The sequence below is a fragment of the Mastigoproctus giganteus genome, chromosome 5, assembly GCF_048544385.1.
Source record: "Mastigoproctus giganteus isolate SK-2022 chromosome 5, ASM4854438v1, whole genome shotgun sequence".
NCBI lineage: Eukaryota > Metazoa > Arthropoda > Arachnida > Uropygi > Thelyphonidae > Mastigoproctus > Mastigoproctus giganteus.
In genome coordinates, this window is record NC_143579.1 from 117716041 (window position 1) to 117735479 (window position 19439).

The window sequence follows — 19439 nt, forward strand, 5'->3', positions numbered from 1 at the left end:
AAAGTCTGAATGCCATAAGGCAGTCACACAACAAGAAACATTTAGATACAGTGTCTTACAAGTAAAGTAATTACTTTTATTTTGTACAGCAGAATTGCAGAGACTTCCGTTGTAACATTGACAATATTCAATACTTTATTAATCAGTATTCTCCAGTTGGCCTCTATCTGTAGGAAACCTATTTAAGTTCTCAAATTTCCATTTCCATAAAAAAACTATTCCCTCTCTTTCAATTGCTGCATGTGGTAGTGTGGTCATCTTGGTCAACTCTGATTTTGGCCAGCAAATTACTGTTCAAACCCAAATTAAAGATGTTGCTGTGTGTGTGTCTGATTACTAAGATTTTATTAGCAGTTTCAGCCTTTCCCATCAAATCATACCTACTCTTACCTTGGAGCTTTTAATATAACCCCGATCTAATTACTGTCATTGACCACCACCCTGCCAACCTTTGTATCATCTGCAAACTTAAACATTAAGCCTGATATACCTTCATCAGTATCATTAATAAATATAGAAAACAACAATGGACCCAGCACTGAACCCAGGGAACTCCACTAATAGCATTAGTCCACGAAGACTGATGTCCATTAATAACTACAGCAGGCCCTTGTTATAGCACAGTTTGCTTTATGCTGATTCGCTATAATGCTGTTCTAATATTATAACCTGTATCTGACTATAACGCTCTTTTACAGATTGCATTTTTGGCATATTTAACGAAATCGTTTCATTTGATGGAGTCTAGCTTGAAAATGAATAGCAAAACAGCATTAAAACGTTTCCCACGCTCGGCGAAATTTTTTCGCACGCTAATTTAATTGCAGTACAGTGACTTCTTACGTAGTACTGAGATCAACATTTTTAAAAAAATGATCAAGTATATTGCTTGTAATATTTGAGTTATATGCATTTTCCCTAGTCATCACTCAGTACAGTATTAGACATCGTGCATAGTGGACAGTTTACTCGAACATTGTATCAGAATTAATGTAACCAATGCAGTTACATTTTCGAAGAGTTAATAATGGCAGATAAGAATGAAAAAGCAACAATGGCTGGACACAGTACGGAGACTATAAATGTAAGAAAAAGACTGGAATTTGAAAATTAAATTTAAAGTTTTGAAGTGAATCGATTCCGATCAACGACAAGCGGATGTGTGCCATAATTTACGACTGGCAAGTTTAACTGTAAGAACAATTATAGAAAATAAAGAATTAATTTTAGCAGCGGGAAAGACAGTTGTTCCGCTGCAAGCAACTAGGGCTAGGCCAGCTATTAGTATTGAAATGGAGAGACTTTAACTAATTTTATTGAAGATAATATCCATTGCAGAATTCAGTTAAGTTAAATATTATAAAAAAAGAGAGAGAGAGAGAGAGAGAGATTAGTCTATGTGATGATCTGAAGAAAGCTCACAAAAAAAAAAAATGTGGAACCATTTAAAACAAGTAAGGGCTGGTTGCATAGACTTAAAATCCAGGGAGAAGCCGCAAGTGCAGATCAAGAAGCCGAAACTTTCAAAAAAGAACTTGTTAAAATTATTGAAGAGGGGTATTATGTGTTATACTTCTCAACAAGTTTTTAACATAGATGAAGCAGAACTTTTTTGGAAAACGAATGCCTAAAAGAAGTTTCATATTGAAAGACGAAAAAAACATGCCAGGTTTCAAAGTGATGAAGGATTGGTTGACTTTATTGTTGGGTGGTATCACTGCGGTGGATTTTAAATTAAAACCACTTTTAGTTTACCAAGAAGAGGGCCAAAGTACAGCCCAAAACACACATTTTTCATGATTAAATTCATCAATTAAATTAAATCAATTTAGATCAAGTAAATTTATGATTTTAATTGGAATTTAAAGTTTAATTTTGATACATAAGTAGTTACCACATAATTATATACATATGTAATGCAGAATAATTTATATGTATAAATATTTGAATATTAAATATTTTGACCGACATTTGTGCATCTTTTCACTACCATTTATTATTGATTAGGAAATATCCTATGGCACCGACCACAACTCATAAATACATATGTTACCTTATGGGAATGCAGCACTCACTTCGCACAGATTCACTTAGTGCTCTGTTTTTCCGGAACGAATTATCAGCATTAAGCAGGGGTCACCTGTATTGTCTGTCTTCCCCACTCAGCCATTCCTTTATTCAGAGCAGTAACTTGCACCCATCCTTAATGCCACTTTGCTCCGATTTGTACAGCAGTTTTATGTGCAGCAGTATCGAGAGCTTTGCTGAAATCCAAGTATATGATATCAAAATTATTTTTTGCATCCAATTTAGTAACAATGCAGTAACAATTCCCTTGTTACTGCATCATTGTATCAGAAGAGGCAAATGAATAGAAGAATTTTTGAATAATAGTGATCTTAATTTACTAAACACTGGATCTCCTACTTACATCCACCCACCTAACAGGATCTACTTCTGCAGTTGACTTGTCAATTTGCTCTCCATCCATCTTTCCAATCCTGACATGGTCGGTATTATCCAATCCCTTTAACAGTGACCATGTTCCAATTATTTGCTCAATACAAAGTGGTAACCGAAAATCCTAACCAGCGATTGAATTGGAAGTTTAGTAAGGCAAACTGGGATGGCTATTCTGCCTAAAGGCTCTTAGACAGAATTTGTCCAACAGAAACATATTGATGATATAACTACTTACATCACCAATCAGATTCTGACTGCGGCGAATGCTTTCGTTCCAAAATCCAAGACATTTCGTGCTCACAGAAATCACTGGTGGAATGCAGAGTGCACTATTGCCAAACAAAGTAAAAACCATACATGGAATGATTTTCGGAAGTGTCCTACTACCACTAACTTAATTGATTATAAAAAGCTTAAAGCAAGTCAAATTAGAAGGAAAGCAAATGTGATTTGTGGATTGATTTTGCATCAACCATCAAAAAAGACACTGACACATGGATCATCTGGAGAAGGATACAGGCACTTAAATGGCAAAATTGTACAGCTGCCCTCTCCTATACTTCACTGGAAATGAAAAGACATGTCTACACCTGAAGAATTTGCCAATACATTAGCAGAATCTTTTGCCACCATCTCTGCTTCTGCTTCCTATGCATCCTCCTTCCAGAGCATTAAAGATCGCGCAGAACGGTGTAAAATTCACTTCTCAGTGCTCCGCTCCTTTCCGTACAACCAACCCTTTACATTAGAACTGAAAGAATCATTAAATAGATCTCACAACTGGAACTTGTGGGTTCGTCACTCACACACTAGTAAGACTGTTGTGGATTTATTGGATAATTGTTTTCTGCAGCAGTATGTTCGAGAGACAACAAGAGAGGATAATACTCTTGATCTGGTTATCAGCAGTGATCATTTGTGTATTAAGAATTTGCAGATAAAGGAACCACTAGGCTGCAGTGATCACAGTGTACAGTGGGATTTACTTAAAGATATAATGACCATCCCCTGATGATGGTAAAGCAAAGGGTTTTTGCTTAAATAAAGGTGATTACAGTGGTCTCAGACAGTTTTTAAATTCTGTGCAGTGAGATCAACTGATGATGTTACCAACAGCAAATTCTAAGTGGGAAGCATTCAAGGAATTAATCGTAGAAGTTACTAAAAGTTTTATACGTATTAAGAAATGTTCAAGGTTTAGGCCTAAATGGTTATCAAATGAACTAATGAGACTTATAAATTATCAGGTGACACAGAAACCTATGGCAGATATAAGCTAGCCTGTAATCAAGTCACAAAGGAGGTTAGGCAGGCGAAGGCAGATTACGAGAAATCTTTGGCAAAGGATGCTAAGAAAGACATCAAAGATTTCTTTACTTATATAAACTCTAAAAGGAAGGGGATTATTATTAATATTATTATTATTATTATTAATTAATGGCCATATGGTACAAGGAAGCCTGAGGCTTATGCTGCACCAGCCAAAAAAAAAAAAAAAAAAAAATTCCCAAGTTACCCCCTGAGAGAGAGAGAGAGAGAGAGAGAGAGAGAGAGAGAGAGAGAGAGAGAGAGAGAGAGAGAGAGAGAGACAAGTAGAAAGGAATCACCAAGAAAGAGAAGAATGATGATATCCAGCTCAGGACCCTGGGTTTGCCAAGCCCATACTCACTAGATGTGAGCCCCCGGGATAAATCTGATTGGTCCACTTGATATCGATGGTTCGACTGTTGATGATCCTGCTCAGATAGCAAATAAACTGAATGAGTATTTTGCATCTTCATTCACACATGAGAAGTTATTAAGGTTTCAAAATGCCAGAAGGTTATCAAATTCTAACAGGGTGCTTAATGATTTTGTAATAACTGAGAGCAAAATGGAGGAGAAATTGTTGAAGTTAAACATAAGAAAGGCGGGATGGATGAGATATATCCAGTTATATTAAAGGAGGCAGCAAAGGAAGTAAGCAAACTCTTAGCCATAATTATGAGAGCATCCTTGGACTCAGGGGAGGTCTCCACGGACTGGAGATGTGCAAATGTATCCCCAATTCACAAAGGGGGGTCGAACGGTGACAGAAGTAATTACAAACCAGTTAGTTTAACTTCTGTTCCTGGTAAAATAATGGAGTCACTGTTTAAAGATGCATTGCAGGATCATCTAGACAAGACTGCAACAATAATTCAGAAACAGCATGGATTTGTTAAGGGAAAGTCTTGTCTGACAAATTTGATTGGTTATTATGATGTGGTTACAAAGGAACTGGATGCAAAAAATAATTTTGATATCATATACTTGGATTTCAGGAAATCTTTTGACACTCTTGCTCATGGAAGACTACTGTACAAATTGGAGCAGAATGGTATTAAGGGTAAATTGCTACAATGGATGAAAGGATGGTTAAGTGGGAGAAGACAGAGGGTGGTAATAAATGGGTGCTGCTCTTCGTGGACTAATGTTATTAGTGAAGTCCCACGGGTTTCGGTGTTGGGTCCTCTGTTGTTTTGTATATTTATCAATGATATTGATGAAGGTATATCAGGCTTAGTGTCGAAGTTTGCAGATGATACAAAGGTTGGCAGGGTTGTTAATGACAGTAATGGCAGTGTGCTACTGCAACAGGATCTAGAAAATTTGGGCAGGTGGGCTGAGAAGTGGCAACTGAAGTACCCATATGCAGAGTACTGCATATGGGTACAAGTAACCCCAGAGAAATGTACCAACTATGTGGCACTATACTTAAGGTGGTAGAAAATGAAAAAGACCTGGGAGTAATTATGCAGTCAGATATGAAGTTTTCTGAGCAATGCAGACAGGCTGCCAGGGCAGGTCATAGGGTTTTGTCAATGATATATAGGAATTTTGCTAGCAGGGAAAAGGAGGTGATTATCCCTCTGTATAATGCAATGGTCAGGCCATGCCTTGAGTACTGCATACAGGTCTGTAGGTCTCATTTTAGGAAGGATGTAGAGTCACTCTCCCAGGGCTGAAAGGAGCAAAGACGGATAACAAAATATATCCGTCTTTAGAGCCATCGTGCTGAAGAATAGAGACAAATTGCACGTATAATGACTTTTCTCAACCGAAGAGGTTTAAAACAACCCTTCAAGAGAAGATACCAGCTTTCCTCATATTACATTCAATATCAGAGCCTCTGAGTAAATTATCACCATTCATTGTGCAAAAGTTCATTGAAACTGCTGCAAGTGACTCCAGTCTGGTCATCATTTGGTTGAGACTACCCAACCTCAAAATTCTACGAAGCTATTAAAGCTCACAACATTTGCAGGACATTCAATAAAAGTTACTCCCCATGCCATCCTAATCTCTTCTAATGTGGTATTAACAGAATGGGATTTATTAACTGTATCAGTGGAGGAAATTGTCAAAGAGCTTCACAGACAAATGGTCATCCATGCAAAGAGAATTATGACTCGAAAAGATGGTAATTTTGTTTCAGCAAGGAGCGTAATTCTCACTTTTAATACTCACTTACCAAACATCTGTGAAGAAGTATTAGCCCAACTACGAATAGGCCATACAGATATAATACATCTTTATCTTCTTGCACGCACTGATCCACCACTGTGTACAAATTGCAACACTCAGCTCACTGTCAAAACATATACCCATTGATTGCCCCAAATACAATAGTGTCAAACAAGCAAGCTATGTTTACCTCTTTTTCCAAGACAGACATTCCTTTCAGTATTGCTGACCTCCTAGCAGATACCCCACACATGGCCAAAATTTTTTTATTCCTCAAGCGGATACAACTGTACAACGCAGTGTGAACTTCTTCAACATTTATATACATAAACTGTGTATTTAACATCCCCATGTTAGGCGCATTATGGCCTTGCGCCGTAAAGCCCATAAACAAACAAACTCTCCGCTACTTCCTCTGGCTTTCAGCAGACAGATACCCATACTAAAAGAATGAGTGCCTCCCCGTAGCCAGGTGGGCAGGGCAGCAGTGTGTAGCACATGCTTCTTGATTAGACCGGAGTTCAAGCCCGTGACCACCAAATACGGAGAATGCAGAAAGGTCAGGGAATGACCACTGCATATCCCCAGAGCAATATGGCCTTAGTTGCTAATGCTCCTAAAAACCAAATAACAACAACTAAAAGAATGTCTCATGCATACCTGTTTCTGTAGTCTTAATAACAGTTTTGCTTAATAAGTAGTTATGGATGTCCTAATGTAATAGGGCAAATAAAAATGAATTGTTAATTTAGTTTTAGATTTTTGGATTATAATTAGCTGCAAACTGGAATTGGGACCCAAAGCCCAATGAGTATGCATCAGAGTAAATATAAAAAGTATGTAGATATTACCTACGAACTGGTGGTTCGTACAAGAAAGCACGTGCAACCTGCCTGGGAGCCACTTTATAGGAGGCTGGGGTGCCATCTGGTCTGTTTTGTTGGTTAGTCTTAATAATTATATGTGCTTAAGGGATGGTTAATTTGTTTGTGAGTATGCAGCCTGTATTAAATTTGTAATCGATGGTTAGAAATTACGGTGAATACCTGTATGGATGTTTAGGTTAATATATTTTAAGATTAACCTTTTTTCTTTTTTTTTTTTTGATTGATAAATCAAAATGGTAATGTTATCCACTGGGCAAGGACTGGCATCACCTTTCGACAGCATACCAGCCCTTGCATACCCAGTGGGATAATTATACATATTTACATAACCCCCCCCCCATCAGTGATTTCAATCTTGTGGTGCTTTGGATTTTATTATAAGCTGAAGGCGAGGTGTAGTGTGGTTGCTTTTGTTGCCGTTTATATCACTTTGCTGTCAAATTTATAATATCCAGTGAAGTTAGTGCTATAAAGTGTTGGGATTGGTATGGGGTTTAATGTATCCAGTTTAATGTATCTCATGCTGATGTATCCATCAGCATGAGAACTCCTATTATAGTTATTGTTATATTAGGAGTTGAATTTGGACATCCAGGTTGCAGTGCAGTCAGACAACGAGCCTTGTCTGAGTGCAATGAAATCTGTGGGGTCTAATAGGGGTCCAAACAAGTTGCTCTGTGACGCTATTAGGGTTAATGTTGGGGTGATATGTAGAGTGAAATTGGCTTGAATGGCTGCTTAAGTATGGTATCTGATGAACTTAACAGGCATTTTGTTCTGGATTAAATTAGCTTTTAGTTTTTGTGATGCATCCAGAATGTTTTCCTGGTTACTACAGATGTGTATTATTCTGTTAGTTTGGTTTCTGATTGCATTACCATGTATTTGTTTTGTTAAATTGGTCTCTTTTGTCAGTGTCATGTGTAGACTTCATTTTCTTTGATTGCTATATTGCTGTCAAGTTATGTGGCTTGTAGGTGGCTTTTAGGGTTGGTGTGTTTAATGGTCAGGTCTTTGGGATATGTTTCCAGTGATAATCTGTCAAATTTATCACAATTGACAACTAAGACATCGTCAGTGTAACTGAAGAAAATTGTCGTCTTTAATTTTGTTTTCATAGTAGGGTAAGTAAAGGTTGGTAGTGGAACTCGAGCTGCTTGCTCCCATTGCAACCCCCCCTACTTTGCATGCACATAGATGCTGTCTCCCATAAGTATGTAGTTATTGATTATGCATAAATTTATTAGGTCTAGCCAGTACTGTTTATTACAGCCTAGAATTTCCTGATTTTCTTCGTAGTAGTCTATTAGCACTTATTTTAAATTATCGTGGGAAATACTGGTAAATAGATTTTTGAAATCGTAGGTGTACACTTTGCTGATATTATTATTTTTGATGTATTTTATGTATTTTCTTTTGTCTGAAATGAACTTGCTGTTGGTGAGATTGGTAGATATTGTGTTTAGTTTGGCCTCCAGTTTTTTACTGGGGTTTTTAATGTAGCTGTTCCTGCATGTGGTAATGAATCTGCTATCTACCGGGACTTTATGGAACTTGGGGATCCAATAAACAAATGGAAATCTAGTGCTATCAGTTTTTAATTTAACTTTTGCATGGCTATTAGTTTTTTTGTAATAGTACTATGGGTTGAGTTAGTGATTTTATATGTTTCGCTGTTGTTCAATTCCTTTTTGAGTGTGTCTATGTAGTATTTTTTGCAAATAATACTGAAGTTGTTATTGGCTTTGTCTGTGCTAGTTATAACAAATTTGTTTTGCAAGTCTTTGATTTTGTTATTTATTATTTTTTAGGTTGTATTGCTTGTAATTATATTGGTGTTGTATGTAGTCTCTAAACTTTGCCAATATTTGTTTTCTTTGCAGTGACAAGGTGGTTCAGGTTTGTTATGTTTTTGTAGTTGCATAAAGCCATTCTGATGGGCCTATTTTATCTGTGTCTGATTTTTATATTGATTTTATCTATAGGTAGGTTTCTGGTGGTTTTATCAACAACTTCTTTGAAGTTAACATGGTCGAAAATGTGATTTTGCTATTTTACTATGCAATATTCTTTTGCTTTGTTTTCTGGGTGGGTGAATCCGATTTTAAATCTAGTAATGTCTTCTATGGTATCTTTCAGGTGTATGTTTTTGAAGGAGTATCATAGGCAAATCTTATTTAGGCTTTTAGTTTGCTGTACTTTATGCAAGCAGGGTGTTGTGGATGGTTTTAAAGTTAATGGGATCATTATCCCATTCGGTGAGCAGAAATTCAAAGTTAAGTTTTTGTTTGCTGGTTCTGCTGTATTCTTGCCTGAACTTTATTGTTTCTTAGAGCATTACCTTGTATATTTTTAGCTAATTGGAATACTGCACTGTGCACTGTTTTGCCCTAGGGTAGGTGAAGTTTCAAATTAACCCATCGCTTAAGCATATATAATTATTAACGATAGACTAACCAACAAAACAGACCAGATGGTGCCCTGGCCTCCTATAAAGTGGCTCCCGGGCAGATTGCACGTGTTTTCTTGTACCAACCACCAGCTATAGTGTTTGCAGGTAAATACCTATATACTTTTTATATTTACTCTGATGCATACCTGTTGGACTTTGGGTCCCAATCCCAGTTTGGAGCTAATTATAATCCAAAAATTTAAAACTAAATTAACAATTAATTTTTATTTGCCTTATTACATTAGGACATTCACAACTAAACATGAGTATGTACCTAAGCAATACTGTTATTGAGACTACAGAACTGGGTATGCATGAGACATTCTTTTAGTATGGCTATCTGTCTGCTCAAAGTCCGCACGTGAGAGAGAGAGAGAGAGAGAGAGAGAGAGAGAGAGAGAGAGAGAGAGAGAGAGAGAGAGAGAGAGAGAGAGAGAGAGAGAGAGAGAGAGAGAGAGAGAGAGAGAGAGAGAGAGAGAGAGAGAGAGAGAGAGAGAGAGAGAGAGAGGGGGGGGGGGGTAAGTAATTTTTCTTGACTTAATCTTTAATAATTCCCTTTATTTCCCTTCTCCTCTTAACTTTAAACCTCTAATCTTTTCAAACTTTACATTTATATATTTGTCAACTTGATTTCATGTTAATCATTAACATAGAACTATAGGCAAATCAACAACTGCTAGAACAATGGCTAGCCAGTTAGTTAGGCCTTAATTACCGGTAATGCCTCCTGCCCAAAATAATAAAATTTTTGCTACAACTCACAAAACAAAAATCAATTGGGACTTTTACCAATTGATTTTTGATTATATAAATATGTTTATTTTTGCACATATAACAGCTTTTAAACTGGAAAATGGGAGAGCTGCTATTTTTGCATATATTTTACTATATTTACTGTATTTAAAGTGGTCTTAAATTTTGTATTTAAGACCACTTTTCTGAATTTTTAGTAGAATTAATACTTTTTTTAAAAATAAATATCTGTTTAAAAATTACATTTTTTAAATTTGATTTTTACTAAAATGTGAAAAAAAAATGCTTATAGTTAAGGATTGCAATCCATTAAGAAAAGTTGAAATATTGGTATACTTCAAGCAGAATTATTCTGCTTTTGTATTTTATCCAGTGTGCATTTTGCCTCTGTGCTAGAAAGATTTTGTGACCAACTGTGTCAATTGATGCTACAGCTCTGTTCAGGGGGAACTTCTGAACAGAGATTTCCCTATGCCCTCCACCCAATTAAATGATGATTTAATATACAAGTTGTTTTTAAGTGATAATAAACATTTTTAAGAATTAAAAATGTTTTTACAACAGTGGGTGTAGCACCATTGAATTTATTATCTACTTAGGATTGGTGTGTGTGTGTGTGTGTGGTGTGTTTTTTTTTTTTTTTTTGTAGCATTTATTTATTGATATTAATGATATCAACATATTAAAAATATGTGAAAAATAATTTTTACAGATTTAATCTGTGCATGCTGAAACAATTCAAAACTTTTTTTTTTTGTTGAACAGGTTTGCACAGAGGGTAGGCTCATTTTGGAGTTCACATTTGATGATCTGATGCGGATAAAGTCATGGCACTTTGCAACACGACAGCATAGAGAATTAGTTCCTCGTACGTTGATTGCGCTACAGGTAAACTTGGAGTTTGGTGAAGAATAACTATAATCATTTAGACTAAATAATGTATTACTGGTAAAATTAAGTGGGAAAAAATTTTATTTATTCACTAGCATGTTAGTTAATAACATGTTTACAAACACACTGGCCATATTATGTGAAAAATAATTTCATTGTCATGGAATCATTACCTGTACAAGTATTTGTAGAAAGCAAAATTCAAATTCTTGGGCTCATTTAATAAGAAAAAGTCAAATTTTCATTTAATTTTCTAGATGTATTCTCCAGGTCTCAAGAATGTTTTGGACCAAATTCTGATTTCATTATACTCATTCTTCCAGAGATAGTTAAATATATTTGGAATGGTCACTCTGTCCTATTTCAGAATTTTAAGACTTGTTTAAATAAATTAATATCCATTTATTAGACAGTAGAAATATTTACAATGTCATAGCTAGCTACTAAATTTATCCACTGGCCGAGGACAAAACTGTTTGATTGATGTCTTTTGAGTTTATGATAGACATCGTGGCAAGAGTCAGTTTTCCTTGTAATTCTAAAAAGTGGGCAGGAGTCTACACTACAGCATAAATTATATTAGACAGTAATTGAATAATAATTTATAAAGGGCAGACAAGTCACTCGTACACATTCATACCAATAACTAAATAATACAAATATTAACAATGGTATGAGTTTAAGGTAATAGTAATATTCTGCCTATATTTAATATCACTACCAAGAAAGAGGGAGTTAGTATCAGGCATTTTAATTAGCTTGATAGAGGAATGGGGAATAGAATTGCCAACAGAGGAAATTCTTTTATCTCAGTAGTGATGATTTTATTCTAGTGTTTTTTGAGAATGCGCCTCCTCCCAGGTAGAGGGGAATGTTTAATGGCACCATTTACTGTAGTAATGGTTAATATTTTATATTGCATATTAATGGGTTTTAAGCCAAGTGTGTTTTGTGTCTTGAAGTTTTTATGTAAAGTAAAGATGTGTTTCTTGTAAACTTGTGCTTTATTTCATGAACTTTTGAAAGTAATTTTGTATTTTATCCAGTGTGCATCTTGCCTCTGTGCTAGAAAGATTTTGTGACCAACTGTCAATCAATGCTACAGCTCTGTTCAGGGGGAACTTCTGAACAGAGATTTCCCTATGCCCTCCACCCAATTAAATGAAGATCTAATATACAAGATGTTTTTAAGTTATAGTAGCAAAATTATAGGAGTAGTCCAGTGTGCCAAAACAAGTAAGAGTCCCTGTTAACTTGTGTCCTATTCTGAATGGTTATGGAGCTATGGCTGTTTGAATTTAAAAAAAAAATGGACTTTGTTTTGAATAGTCAAAAAGGATAAAAAAAAATAAACTAAAATTAGGAAGCAGATATGCAACTTGTATGAATAAGCATTTTGCTAGTTGTTTCTGCTTATTCTTATTATTTTATCATTTTTTTTTTTTTTTTTTTTTTTACCATTCAAAACCATGTCTATTTTTTTAAAAAGACAAACTGCCATAGGGCTGAATAAAAGTGTACAGAGATTTAGAATCAGGCATATGTTTATTGTGAACTGTTTTATTTGTTTTGGCACATAGAACTACCCCTATAATTTTGTCAGTGTAATTTAAATAAAAGGAAAGTTTTGTGCATGTCTGCACGTTACTCAAGAATATAAATTTAGATCAGCGGCTTGTTTTTTTTTTTTTTTCTCTCTCTCTCCTTCTCTCTCCAAAGCTTCCAGCTTAGTTTTTTGATTCTGTCAGTCAAAGACCATGGACGAAACATTACAATAAATATATTAAACTGGGCTGTGCTTCTTGCATTTTAACAAGAAAAAAAATGCAAGAAGCACAGAAATATTAATTTGCAAATTTTAATGTAACTGTGCAAGACAGAATAATGTGGTTGCAGCAGTTATCTTCTCTAATACCACTATCTCAGTATCATTTCTTGCCTCTCATTACTTTTGAATCATTTTAGCTTGGCTGAAAATTAAACATGCACTAGAAAATGTTCTCAGTTTGTTCATTCAAAAATGCACTGATTCACCACACTGCTTTATTGGCTTTGCAAAAATACCTTCCCATGTAGCCATTATTTGATAAACCATAATAAAAAGCTCATCTGAAGCATTTCTCCAAGTAATAGTAAATAATTGTCTTCTACTGACTGGATCATGGACCTTATTGGCATACCAGAGGATTAGTATGCAGATCATGCTGCTGAACATCCCTCAGTGTAATTTTACAAATCTCATTTCCTAATTATAGCTCCACTATATATGGAATGTGTTAAAATCAGTGAAGATAAATATGGCAAACTGAAATGAATAATAATCTCTTGCAGTGTAAACCACAATTTTGTGCCTCCAGCTTCTATTCAAACTTGGGCAAGTTATCATTGGGTAGGCCTCAGTGAGGTCAACATGATTCAAGTTTTTCTCACAGTAGACCCTACCAAGTGTACAGGTTGTAAAACTCCTCTTACAATAAAGCAAGCATACAATTTAGCAATTGTACCTTGCTGTGTGTGTGTGTGTGTGTGTGTGTGTGTGTGTGTGTGTGTGTGTGTGTGTGTGTGTGTGTGTGTGTGTGTGTGTGTGTGTGTGTGTGTGTCTTTTTAAACAAAGATATAAGATGGTTACATCATATCATAAGAAATGATGTGTGCACCTTGCAGAATTTTTACAACTATATGACTGCTTTTGATTCTAACCCACTTATTTTCCCAGATTTTTCACACCATATCCAGTTTTAACCGTGCCATGTGGATAGGTATAGATATAAAATGCTTAAGTAGCCTTAACTGCTATAACAACAGCCAAGTGTCATAAAAAGTACATCTGAGAAAATTGGAGGGGGTTCAGAACAAGTTAAGCAGCAGAGTAAAACACAGCATGCAATAAAACAAGGGTGTAACCACAAAACTAATGGCAGTCAAATATCGTTTTATTTCTTTGAAGTGTGTGTGTGTGTGTGTGTGTGTGTGTGTGTGTGTGTGTGTGTGTGTGTGTGTGTGTGTGTGTGTGTGTGTGTGTGTGTGTGTGTGTGTGTGTGTGTGTGTATAATGTGGTTATTACGTTTAGATGTATGTATTCTTTTAGATTTGCGTGTTCTTCTGTGCTGCGTTAATGCCATTGTATTTTTGCCATAGGCCAATTGTACATTATATGCTCCAGTATATATTCGTTTAATTGTAGATTGTTACCAATTATTGGCGTTTTTCATATAAGTATTAGTGTTCGTACAAATTTGTAATCAAGTTTGGTTATCTTCATTCCATATGGCCTATACATTTTGAGTTAAGATAAAAAGTATAATGCTAAATGATAATGATTTTTCATAACATTTTACTAATGAAAACATTTTATCTGTAGCAAGATAATTATTAAATCTTAATTTCTGTATAAATTTATATAATAATACTAAATCTTAAAGACTGTACAAATTTATATAATATTTATTGTGCATTTTGTATTTAATTTAGGGCCCATTATGTATGTACCGTAATACCTAGATGTATGAATTTTTTATGATGGTTCATCTTGTTTTTTATTATTAATATCCTAATATATTGGTAATTATATTAAAATAAATAATTTATTTATTTATTGAAAAGCTAGAAAGAAATTAAATAAATAAAACCAATATATTAGGATATTAATAATAAAAAACGAGATGAACCATCATAAAAAATTCATACATCTAGGTGTTACGGTACATACATAATGGGCCTTAAATTAAATACAAAATGCACAATAAATATTATATAAATTTGTACAGTCTTTAAGATTTAGTATTATTATATAAATTTATACAGAAATTAAGATTTAATAATTATCTTGCTACAGATAAAATGTTTTCATTAGTAAAATGTTATGAAAAATCATTATCATTTAGCATTATACTTTTTATCTTAACTCAAAATGTATAGGCCATATGGAATGAAGATAACCAAACTTGATTACAAATTTGTATGAACACTAATACTTATATGAAAAACACCAATAATCGGAATCTACAATTAAACGAATATATATATATATATATATAATTTTTTTTTTTTTTTTTTTTTTTTACTTAAATTTCACTATGCCCCTCAAAATCTCCCCATTGTTACAGTTGCATGGGTTTAATTAAAAATTTTTTAGATTGCAAAAAGAAAGATTCTGTGTATTAAATAGCCTTGGTAAAAATTTCATACTCGTACAAAATTATAAGATAAATTTTATGAGTAAAAACAGGAAATAACAGAAATCATACATGGAAATAACAGCATCATGGTGAATAATTTCACAGAATGTGTAATTTAGTAGTACAGTGGGATGTATACCTATATTTTATCCCCTTGGTTCAGATTGAATTGCCATAGTGGTGTGTATAATTTTTTTCCTTCTGATAAAACATTTGCAGTTATGAAATTTGATTTTTTTTGTTGAATTTAGTCAGCTATACTGCTAGTTTTCCTAAATGAAAATTAATTAATTTATAGTTGCTTTTGTTTTTTTCTTTTTTTTTTTTTTTCCAGGCACAGCAGCAGGATCCTGCTATGCTGGAGCAGCTGTCAAAAAATATAACAAGACAGGGTTTAACCAATTCAACTTTAAACTACCTCAGAGTAAGCATTCAGGAAAAAATAATTGTTATTTATAACTAAACTTTGTTAGTCGGTGCAACTCACGAGTAGAGTGGAAATGATTTTAGTGATTTAGAAGGAAACAGATCATTAAAAGGTCATGTTACCCTGCACTACATCTGACTCCAATGGAAATACTGCTATGCCTGTACATCATATCAATACAGTGTGACCTTCCACCTCTCATTACTTTTGAATCATTGCTGCTTCCCAAATCATTGGAAGATTTTGGATTATGGTAATGCAATAATACCTCATAAATCTGGCATCTGCAGAGACATAGCATGTTACATATTTTTGAAAATTCCAGTTATGCATATACCTACTGAGTATTCAGGTATAATTCATTATTTTTATGACTTAATAGCCCTGTGCCCTGTAATCTTCACAATATAGTAGTTACCAGCATTAAACCAAAATGTTAACCAACACTGTTTGATTAGTCAAGTGGGTAACATACTTTCCCAAAAAAATAAAGGTCACAGGTTCAAATGCTTCCTCCAGCATGGGCATTGTGATTTTCCAATATTTTTTATTGTGAGATATAAATAGTGCGATATAATTTCAGCAATTCAATTTCCTTAAAAACTAAATTCATACCATTGTACTATCAAGTACTATACTGTGAACTAGTAGTGAATGTCTTGCAAAATGAATGATTTTATGCATTGCAAATACATAATAACAATGTACACTGTAGAAATTGTAGCTACTTTTATTTATATTTAAACTTTTCTGGACTAATAATTTGGATTGCTGTAATAAACTATTTGTTTCTTGATAAGATTCTATAAATCAGTGATCGTATCATTATTTTCATGTGTGTGCCTAATGAGTGTATAAAGAGACTGTGGACTGAAACCTTCTTTAATCTATAATTGTGAAGAAAAGATTAATTTTTAATAATGGATGTAATAATTCTGAATTATATCAGAGAATTTGCAGAGTATTGACCTGTAATAATATAAGTTTATCCTGCTGAATTTGTTATTGTAACTTCCGTGCTCACACATGTGCATTTCATTTAGATGACCTGTTCCTATCTGAAACCTCCAGTTAAGCACACTATTGTGTGCTTAACTGGAGGTTTCAGATAGGAACAGCAGACGTCAGAGTCTGCTGACGAGGCTACTAGAGACGGTCGTGTTCCAAGCCGCTAAGTGGATTTTTCTTATTTATTGATTTGAAATTATTGTTTTTCTAAAACTTTTGATTTAAATTTAGTAGTATAACATTATTTTGTGATTTTCTGATTAACTTGGTGTATTTATTCTTTACTCGGCCTTGTAATTGCATAAAAGTATCGGTAAAGGTTTCCACGTGTTTCAACTCCACTAGCGTTCGTAATTTTCCCGCCATTGTGATACGATAGTTGTATGCCGTACTAGATAGCGTTAGTTGAACTTCGTTAGCAATTAAATTGTACGTTTAAATAAATACGTATAACGACTTAGATTACAAACGTAATATAATTAATTATATTTAACATAATTAATAACATAACATAATTAATTAATAGAATCATGACTCAGACCAGAGCAGCAAAGCAAAAGGCTCAAGCTAATGGAAGCGCTGTGGCTCAGAGCAGAACTGAGGGGGGGCAGTTGTCCTCTGACTCACAGCCTTATAAAATGCACTGTTTGCTTGATGTTTGCAGAGCAATCGGGTACGGGACATGATGCTGCCAAGGGGGATGTCTTTGTGTGTGCGCGATGCAAGGAGTGTATCGATATCAGGCAACAACTCGGCGTTCTTGTGGGCCTATATGAGAGCTTGAAGGACAGGGTGGATGCCCTCGAAGAAACTAAATTGAGGGGCCCATCAAGCTCTCAGCTGCCCACATCAACGCCAGAGCTTGCACTTGGGCATCGCGTGACACAGAGACAACCCCCAAGGCAGAATGCGCTGGTCCCGAAGGAACTAGTAGTTGTTGGTGACTCTATTGTCAGGGAAATGGGGAACATGCTTTGTAAAAAAGATAGGTGGAACAGGACCAGGGTATGTCTGCCAGGGGCAAAGGTTGATGACGTTGTAGAGCGAATATCATCTTTTAAGGGCACAAAAGGTGATATAGTTGTACACGTTGGCACTAATAATATTAAGAGTAGGAGACCGGCAGAATTACTTAACAAGTACAGGTCACTGTTGAACAAAAGCCGAGAATTAGGGTTGAATTTGAAAGTGTCTGCAATTCTGCCCAGACACGATAGGAGGGAGTATATGATGAGAGCCTTGTCGATCAATTCGGCCCTGGAAAGATTGTGCAAGGCTCAAGGGGTAGAATTTTTTTCAGCCTGGACTGTACTTGTTAACAGGAGAGATTGCTTCTACAGGGATGGGATACACTTAAATAGAAAGGGTGCAAGAATATTTGCTGATGCTATCGAGGCAGTGTTAGGTGGGTCGGAAAACTGCTAGCTTGGGGGGAGACAAAGACCAATAGATTGACAGTAGCCACTGGCAGAGGTGAAAGAGATTCTTGCACTGCTTCTATTAGAATGAGCAGAAGCCTGAAAAACAAGATGCATGGTATTTCAGAGACTGCTGGGAGCCATTGCGGTACAAATAAACACATGGGTTGTGTTAGGGTAGCTAAGAACAGAAACAGGTGCAGGTATACTTGCGTGTACACCAATGCTAGGAGTTTAGTAAATAAATTTGATGAATTTGAAGTATTGCTCAAAACATCAAAGGCAGATATTGTTGGGATATCAGAGACGTGGTGTCACACAGATATAAGGGATGCAGAACTGCAATTTGGGGAGTACAACGTCTACAGAAAGGATAGACAGGATAGGAAGGGGGGAGGGGTTATGCTATTAGTTAAGAAACACATAAAAACCAAGGAAGTGAAGCCAGTCGACATCGCTGGACAGTGCAGTGTTGAGTCAGTTTGGTGTGACATAAGCATTGGGAGATCAAAATTGAGAGTAGGAGTGTGCTATAGGCCTAATGACTCTGATGAGTATAATAAGGAACTGTACAGGGAAATAGAGTGGGCCAGTAAATCAGAGAGTCTTATAATGGGAGATTTTAATTTCCCAGATATTGACTGGAATTTGGGGGCTGGTTACTCACACACTAGCAGGGCTTTTGTGGATTTATTGGATGATTGTTTTCTACATCAGCATGTTCAGGAGGCAACTAGAGGGAGTAATACTCTTGATTTGATTATCAGCAGTGATTCTTCATGCATTAAGAATCTGCAGATAAATGAACCACTAGGTGGCAGTGATCACAGTGTGCTGAAGTGGGATTTACTGAAAGAGGTAACTACCATTAGGGGTAAAGGGAAGGGTTATTGCTTCCGTAAAGGCGACTACGATGGACTGAGACAGTATTTAAATTCTATACAGTGGGACCAACTGATGATGTTACCAACAGCAAATTCAAAATGGGAAGCATTCAAAGAACATATCTTGGAAGCTACTAGGCTTTACATACCAACTAAGAAATATTGTTCAAGGTTTAGGCCAAAATGGATGTCAGATGAACTAATGAGGCATATGGCAGAGAAGAAAAATGCATGGGATACTTACAAATTAACACATGACACAGAAGCCTATGATAGATACAAGTTGATATGCAACCAAGTTACAAAGGAGGTTAGGCAGGCGAAGGCAGATTACGAGAAATCCTTGGCAAGGGATGCAAAGAAAAACAGCAAACAGTTCTTTACTTATGTAAACTCTAGAAGGAAGGGGATGAACCAGATTGGTCCACTTGATATTGATGGGTCAACTGTTGATGATCCTGCTCAGGTAGCTAACAAACTAAATGAATATTTTGCATCGACATTCACACATGAGGAGTTATTCAGCAAGGGGAATGCTAGAGGTGTATTCAACTCTAGCAGTAAGCTACAGAATCTTGAAATAACTGGGAGT

At 35.4% G+C, this 19439-nt stretch overlaps 1 protein-coding gene across 4 annotated transcripts in view; it reads left to right on the forward strand.

Moving 5' to 3' along the window:
• Positions 1 to 19439, forward strand: part of LOC150085658 (LIM domain-binding protein 2-like) — a 323298-nt gene that overhangs the window by 246490 nt on the left and 57369 nt on the right. For all 4 annotated transcript variants that reach the window (XM_090373421.1, XM_090373423.1, XM_090373422.1 and 1 more), the window contains 2 exons: positions 10807 to 10929; positions 15445 to 15534. In XM_090373421.1, coding sequence (XP_090229547.1) covers positions 10807 to 10929; positions 15445 to 15534 — 213 coding nt within the window. The remainder of the gene's footprint in view (positions 1 to 10806; positions 10930 to 15444; positions 15535 to 19439) is intronic.